Source organism: Impatiens glandulifera, chromosome 7 (assembly GCF_907164915.1).
Source record: "Impatiens glandulifera chromosome 7, dImpGla2.1, whole genome shotgun sequence".
In the NCBI taxonomy this organism is placed as follows: domain Eukaryota; kingdom Viridiplantae; phylum Streptophyta; class Magnoliopsida; order Ericales; family Balsaminaceae; genus Impatiens; species Impatiens glandulifera.
Genome location: NC_061868.1, coordinates 48,094,785 through 48,102,750, shown reverse-complemented (window position 1 = coordinate 48,102,750; position 7,966 = coordinate 48,094,785). Strand labels below are relative to the sequence as shown.

Genomic DNA, 7,966 nt, shown 5'->3' with positions numbered 1-7,966 from the left:
CATAATAAATAAAATTTATTAAATTTTTATTAAAATATTGGTTTTTAAGTATATATTTTTTGTAGTATATTATTTTTTAAATAAAATAAAATTAATCTTATAATATTTAAAAACCTAAAAAATAATTTTATTATAAATTTAATTAATAAAAATAATTGTATAAATTTATTTTTTACATAAATAAAATATTTTATCTGGATAACAAATATTTATGTAAAATATTAATAACTTATAATATTTAAATTTTGAAAAAATATAAATTACCTCTTTTCTTTTTATTTATATTTTTAATTTCTTATCAAATATTTTATTTTATTATTATATAGTATTTTTATTATATAATATATATATATATATTAAACTTTTTAAAATAAATAAAAAATTAATTATATTATAATTGATATATTAAAGATTTAATATTTATAATTAAAATATAAAAAGTTTAAGTAATATTTTAAAATTTTAATTAAATTGATTTTTTTTATTAAAAAAATATTTTAGTTTTTATAACTTTATTTAAATAATTAATATATATATATATATCAGTTTTTATAATTTATTTTTAAATAATTAGAATATAAAATTATTGTTTAAATATGTTTTATATATTAAATCATTGTTTTGAAAAATAAAAAAAGGTAGAATATATATATATATATATATATATATATATAATAACTAAATAAAAAGTTGATCAATATTTTAATTATAATATTAATAAAGATTAATTTATCAATATAAATAAATAATTAAAGAAGATTAAATAAGAGATATATTTTTATATTTTTAATATTATTATTATTGCGGTTATGTAAATATCAAGTTTTATTTTTTGTTGGATATTTCAATTTAATTAATTTTATTTGAGATTATATTCTTATTTTTTTTCATTAGGTTTGTGAGTTATTAATTAAGTTCTTACTCCATTTCAATCATTTTTAAGTGAAAACAAACTTATTTGAAAATTACCATTTTAACTGATTATAACATATATGTAAAAATAAATAATTTATAATAATGAACAAGTATATATCACTATAATTTAGTATTAGTGAAATAATTGACTTAGAAAATCAAATAATTGATTTTTAAATGATATTGATATTTATTGTTATCAGAAAATTCTATGTTTATTGGTTTGTTTTGTTATTCTTTGGTAGCAATATTATTTATGGTTACTGTTTGAAAGTTTTGTTGTTTGTAGAAACCACCTATCTTTCTTGTTTTTGTTGGGTTTTCACATGAAAGCTCTTTTAATTCATTAATCTTTGTCCCAAGAGTATTTAATTGGATTCCCACTAAGAACAAACTCCTTAAATTTATAGAAAAAAAGAAGGTTGAGAATCTTAAGAAAATTTCTCATGATGTTTGATACAAGTAATGAATGGAGTACACACAATTATTCTAGTCTATTATGCTGTTGCCACCCAAGAGAGCAAATCCTCTTTTGTAGCTATAAACAAACCAGCTTGATCTTCACCTTGCTTAAACGGAACACCAATCTTCTTCACGTGATCATCAAATTCCTTGGCGAGACCTTGCGAGAATTTATGTGTTCCAGCTCCGGTACTGGCTGTGAACATCTCCGGCAAAGCCCCTTCTTCTCCCCTCTCCACCATCTTCTTCACCGACCGCATCCATTCCTCCAACGCAGTAAGAGCCGCACCAACAGACAGTGACCGCACATTCATGTGCCATTCTTCTTTATTCTTGCTATGCATACTGGGGTACAATCCAAACATAGTTCCCAAATACAACAACTCGTGGGCCCTCTCATGGAGGCCACCACGATTCCTGCATATGTCGATCAAGCAGTTGCAGAATGGTCTTCTCGATTCCCCGGATGTGGCTGTCAGGATTTGCTTGAATTTCTCTTTTACAGCGTCGAATGTCGTTTCGTCGTCTTCCAGAAGTCTTATGAAGGCGGCTAGTTCTTGGTTAGCTTTCTGAAGGCAGACAAGGACTTTATCGATGTCGGATGGTTCGTTAAAGAAGGATACGACAGACATCAAGCAGCCGCAAAGCCTGTCGTCCGGTTTGATTCCTTTCTTAATCGAGAACTCAAATACAGAAACTAAATCGTCTATTCTCTTAGCCCTCCCCAAGCATTGTATCAAGCAAGTGCATCCCATCACATTGAGGTCAATACCGGATTTTGACATTTCGTCGAATACCTCCATTGCTTTCTCCGGGTTGCCTCCACTTCCATATATATTAAGCATAGCGGTGTAGCTCCAACTATCAAGTTTGCAAGTTCTCGATCCCTTCATCTCATTAAACAAGGTCTCGCCTTCTTCAACTAATCCGAGATCAGCGCACATGCCCAACAATGTATTGTAAAGGAAGAAATCCATAGGCCATCCGTTTGACCTCATTCTCTCCCACAACTCCAATGCGTCTTTTCCCCATCTCGCCTTTCCGTAGATCTTAACCAATGCTGTTAGAGTTTTCTCATCCGGATCCACACCTGATTCAACCATTTCTTCGAATAAGGTTCTTGCTAAACCTGGTTTACCAGCTTTACCTAATGCCTCCAAGAGGGTATTGTAGAGAACCAGATTAGGCTTAACATCAAGTGACTTCATCTCTTCTAAAACAAACCTAATCCCATCGTAATCCCCTGTTTCGCCAAACATCTTTCCCAAAATGGAGAAGGCCATTGAGTCGGGTTTCCACCCACTTGCTTTTCCTCTGTCGTAAAAACTCATTACATCTTCTACTTTGCCTAATTTTGCATACACGTCTAAGATAGAAGAGTATGTAACCTCATCGGGCATAACTCCGGTTTTATACATTCTCTCGAACCATTCTAAAGCCTTGTCATAAAACCCACATCTTTTTGCAGAAGTTATAACGGTGGAATAAGTAATGTTATCAAGTTCAACACCAGTATTAATCATGTCGAAAGCAAGTTCTTCTATGGTTTGAAATTGCTTACCGAATCTTAAAGACTTCATCGCGACATTGTAGAAGATGGTTTCCATGGGAAATAACTTCTGGGTCCTGATCCAATTGAAGAAAATGAGTGTCTTCTGCCATGGTTTTAAGTTGTTGAGTAACAAAAGTGCACTGTCTCTGGTGACGGCTTGAGGGATTTCCGCTAGAGCTGCGATGAAAGCTTCTTCGGAAGGACCGCATTCGTTGAGCTTGAAAGCGAATTGCTTGAGGCTTCTGATTTGAGGGTTGTATGAATACTGAGATTTCTTCTGGCGATTGAGGGTGAGAACAGAAGGCTTAGGTCTGGTGGGGTTGACCCAGGTGGATTTTGGGTTCCTATTGAGTTGGGTTTCAGGTGGTGGGTCGTCGGTGATGACGGTGGTTGTGGTGGAAATGCTCTTTAGTTGGTCGGAAAGTGACGGATTTCGGGGGCGAGTGTCTGATAAATCAGGCGGAGGTTTTGGGGATGTCTTGGAAGAGGCGCAGTGGAGTTTGAATCGTCGTCTAGTGGGGAGATGTATCATCGGAGACTTGAAATGAGTTGGGCGCTTCGGTTCTTGGGTTTGCTGTCTGATGCGATGGACATCAAGAGAGATCGAAAGGGTGGTAGCCATGATCTGATCCTTTCAGGCGAGATGAAAACTGAAAGAGAGACTGTACTAGTTTTGGGACCTTATCTAAACCCCCCAATGCCTAAACGGAGGAGAAAGGGTTTTTCGGAAAAATAATTCATTTATGACCGAAATCTATGTAGGATTGTTCAATTTTCATCTTATACTTTAATAACATCAATTTTACACAACGAAGTTTGACGTTGTTGACGTCAGAATAAAGTACTTCTCCTTTTTCAATATTTCGCTCTGATGTAAATAGTGTTAGATATTTCTCAGTAACAATGTAAGTCATTATTTTAACGAGAAGTTTCACCCTTTTCTCATTTTCACGGTGAGCAATGGTGAGAAAAATAAATTTCTGAAATGATCTTTTGTATCCTAGCAAAAAATTGTCAAACTCTTTCTAAGAATATTTCGAGATCTCTAGTAAAAATGATGTTAAAGTGACAAATTATTTTCGTCTCAAATCTAATCAAGTTTGTTTGAAGAATTTGTTTAAATAGACGACTTTTCATCGAAGAGGAGGGAGACGGACTATCCTCATGGATACTATTACACATGTTTCGATTGACTTAGAGACTGATGACAAAATTTTCTGATCGACTATCCCAATTTCAAAACTAGCTACATTTATCATTTGTCCCTCCAAATGATTTTATCCCGATTTTTTGGAAAGAGTTGTGGAAATAAACATTAAAAATCTTGATTTTGGCTAGGTAGTTATCAATTAAAAAATAAGGGATTTAATCTCGTTAGTAGATGCAACAATATTTGTTTGAAGAGTGAAAAAATCATTGATAATATTTTCTTCATTGCGACATTGTCAAGAGTAGGACCCCTAGTCAAGAGCATGTGGACTCTTCTTCATAGTTTTCTTCATTTTTAATTGGATACTCCAAACAAATGTTGCCGACTTCTAAGTCAACTGGATTGAATGAAGTTCTAGCAACAACAACAACATCGTGAATGACTAAAAATCAATTCTCCTCATAATGTGGTGGACGATTTAAAAAGAAAAAAATATAAGAGTTTTCGAATTTAAAAGTTATGAGTACGGTCATTTCAAATAATTCATGTTACACGTGTTCACTTCAATCTAAAAGGGGCTACAACAACAAATGTCCCAAACTTCCTGGTCAAACGAATTGAATGTTACACGCAACCTTGTCAAGAGCATGTTGACTCTTTTATAGAATTTCCTTCATTTTCAATGGGATACACCAGTAAATTATGTTGACTTCTTGGTTAAATAGATTGAATGAAGTTCTAGCAACAACATCGAGGACGGCTAAAAGTCGATTTCCCTTATAATGTGGTGGACAAATTGAAAAAAAAAAAATATAAGAGTTTTCGAATGAAAAAGTTATAGGTATGGTCAATTCAAATTATTCATGTTACACACGTTCACTTCAATCCAAAAGAGGCTACAATTATATGAGAATTTTCGATCTTATTGACATTTAAAATTCTCATTCATTTTTAATGAGTGACTCCTTCATTTTCAATGGGATAAACCAAAAAATTTCGCCGACTTTTTGGTCAAATATATTGAATGAAGTTATAGCAACACCATCGCATACGACTAAAAACCAAATGTGGTGAACGAATTGGAAAGAAAAAAATATTTAAAAATTTTGAATGAAAAAGTTGTGGGTATAGTCATTTTAAATTATTTATGTTACACAATCTAAAAAGTGGTTATAATTTGATGAGAATTTTCGATTTTATTGGAATTATAAAATTCTTAACTTGTTTCTTATTTTTTACTTTGTTTTTCTTTTACACTTCGTAACGTTTGAACTTTTTTTTTTTCTCTTTTTAATAAAATTGTCATTTAAAAATAAAAACTTTAATAGTATCAGTTTTACTACTGAAATTTTAATTTCTTGGGGGATGGCCCATTGCTGTTACTATCAACTGCTTATCTAGGTAAATAATGTTTGTAACCCTACCTTTTTTTTATACATGATTTTAAAGGAGAGGTAAAATTATAAATCAAATAATTATGTACAAATAAAATTCCATTAGTGGGACAAATTAAGATGTACTTTTGTTCTTGTTCTTTTTTTTACCTTTATTCTTTCGGCTTAGGTAGTGACGTGAGTTTATTTGTCCCTTTAATCTTTTGTGATATTATATTTCTAAAAATGTTAAAATTTTCACATTTTAATTGTATATATAATATATATATTAATTACTATTAAGTACTTTGCCCAACAAAGTAGGATCTTTGGAAGTTTTATTTTGTGTAATGCAATATATATATATATATATATATATATATATAATCATATCTTTTAGTAAACTATTATAATATTAATGTTTGTAAATTTATATTATGTAACATTTAAATTTGATTTTTTTTAACGTTATTTTCAATTATTTGTAAATTAATTTTTATTGGGTGATGTCCGAGTCTTTGGATAGTTGCTGAGAAGTTTGGATTGATGCAATTGATATGAAAAGTCTACATATTTTGGTCATCATCCCAATTATTTTTTGTTGGACTATTATTAAAAATACTATTATTACGACGCTTTCTGAGATTCGTTTAGGAAAGTGAGTCTGGCGGAGTTAATCATCTTCTCGAGAATTTATGAGTTTAATAACTTATTAAATATCGTTTTTTCTTATTTCTTATTTTTTTATTTATATTGTGTTTTTAATGTTATTATTTGTCGTTATGTTTAAACGTTTTTTTTTTCATTTTTAATATGCATTGACCTTTTTAAAATAGATTTTATTTTTATTTTCATACTTGTGTATGATATTGAGATAAATCAGTCCTAAATGCTAAATCTAATTACAAAAATTAAGTAAATTCAAACTGCAACTATATGTTGCTATAAAGCTAACATTCGGCTGGCTGAGTTTCCTTTCTTTTTAACACAATAATTCATTTATTCACTTTTTATCCCCTCAAGTAAAAAGCATTCTCCATCATCTTCACAATAATTTCATTTTCCTTTTTTTTTAACTTATAGTTGAGCATAATTAGACAATTGATCAAGATTTGAACATACCCTTTAACTTTAACTTTTGAATGTTATTCAAAATTAAAATAATTCATTTATTCATTGTTTTGTTGCACACCATGATTTTTTTTTTTGTGAAAATCAACCATCTCCTTATTTGTGGGTCAAATTGGTAATTTTGATTCTTTATATATACATGTGATTGTTTTCTTTCTATTATTTGTTGTTAAAATATAATTGTGAATTGAAAAAGTGAAAAAAAAAGTGAAAATATTAAAGAAACTGATTAAGTCGCGTTTGCTTCAAGAAAAGATGATGCACCAAACTTTCACTACATTTTAAATATAACCCTTTATGAACAGTTAGTGAGTGAAATGGTAGCCGTTTTCATTAAATTTTAAAAATAAATTAAAAAAGAGCTTTTGTCCTACTCATCATGACGTGTAAGTAGTCATGCTTTTTCTCTTGTAAAAATATATATTAAACGCTTTTTTATGTCAAATATTTTGTAAAATTAATTTTTTTACTTCTTTTTATTTAGATTTTTTTTATATAAAAATACTTATATAACGATAATTTTTTTACAAAATAAATATAAAATATTTTATATTTTAATTAATAAATTAAATAATGTAAAATTTTGATTAAATTAAAAAGAAAATTTTAACTTAAAAAGAACTTATGAATACAAGTTTAAAATAATGAAGGACATTGTCATTTCTTTTAAATTTTATAACTTATTTTTATGGTTAAATTTAAAAAAATATGAAGTTTTGTTAGTTCATAGATTTACGTAATATTTATAACTAAATAAAATAAATGATAAGTTAAAAATCTAATAAAAATAATTTTTTTATATAATTATAAAATTAAGAAGCCCAAATTTAGAAAAAAAAACATGTTTAAAAATTCAATTTAAAATTGTCCCGCGATAATTGAATTGAATTATCTCATTTTGGACGGTTTTTTCCCGTTTGACCGAGATAGGACGAGAATGGTATTTGTGTTCCCGCCCCGATTACATTCTGATTATGTCCCAAACAATAATTATTTTAAATTATACATTTTCTGAATTATACACTAATTTGTGTCCCCGCCCCCGATTTAAAATTCTGAATTTTTTGAATTATACATGTTTCTTTTTTGAAAACATGATAATATTATTTTCTTCTTTAGTGGTGTGAAACGGGTTCGAGTTAGTCTGGTCGCTTTTCGGAAATGGAGGCTTCAAGACAACCAAACCTCTTTTCTCTGTTGCCATGACGAATCAATCATTCTCTCTTTATATCTTATATATAACCCTCCATCTCTTCACTGCTTCCACTAATCCACTCTACCTTCTCTGACTATTAATACCCTGTTTCCAAAAATGATCCTCTGGTACCAAGGATGCAAGTTCTTTGTAATTATTGACCAAAAGCTTTTACTTTTGTATTTTTC

The 7,966-nt window shown here is 29.6% G+C and overlaps 1 protein-coding gene across 1 annotated transcript; it reads right to left on the bottom strand.

The window, feature by feature from the left end:
• Positions 1-1,290: 1,290 nt before the first annotated feature.
• On the bottom strand, positions 1,291-3,616 carry LOC124944489 (pentatricopeptide repeat-containing protein At5g46580, chloroplastic-like). The gene has a single exon (XM_047484748.1). It carries the CDS (start codon positions 3,549-3,551, stop codon positions 1,413-1,415), a length of 2,139 nt encoding a protein of 712 aa, XP_047340704.1. The 5' UTR covers positions 3,552-3,616; the 3' UTR covers positions 1,291-1,412.
• Positions 3,617-7,966: the final 4,350 nt, after the last annotated feature.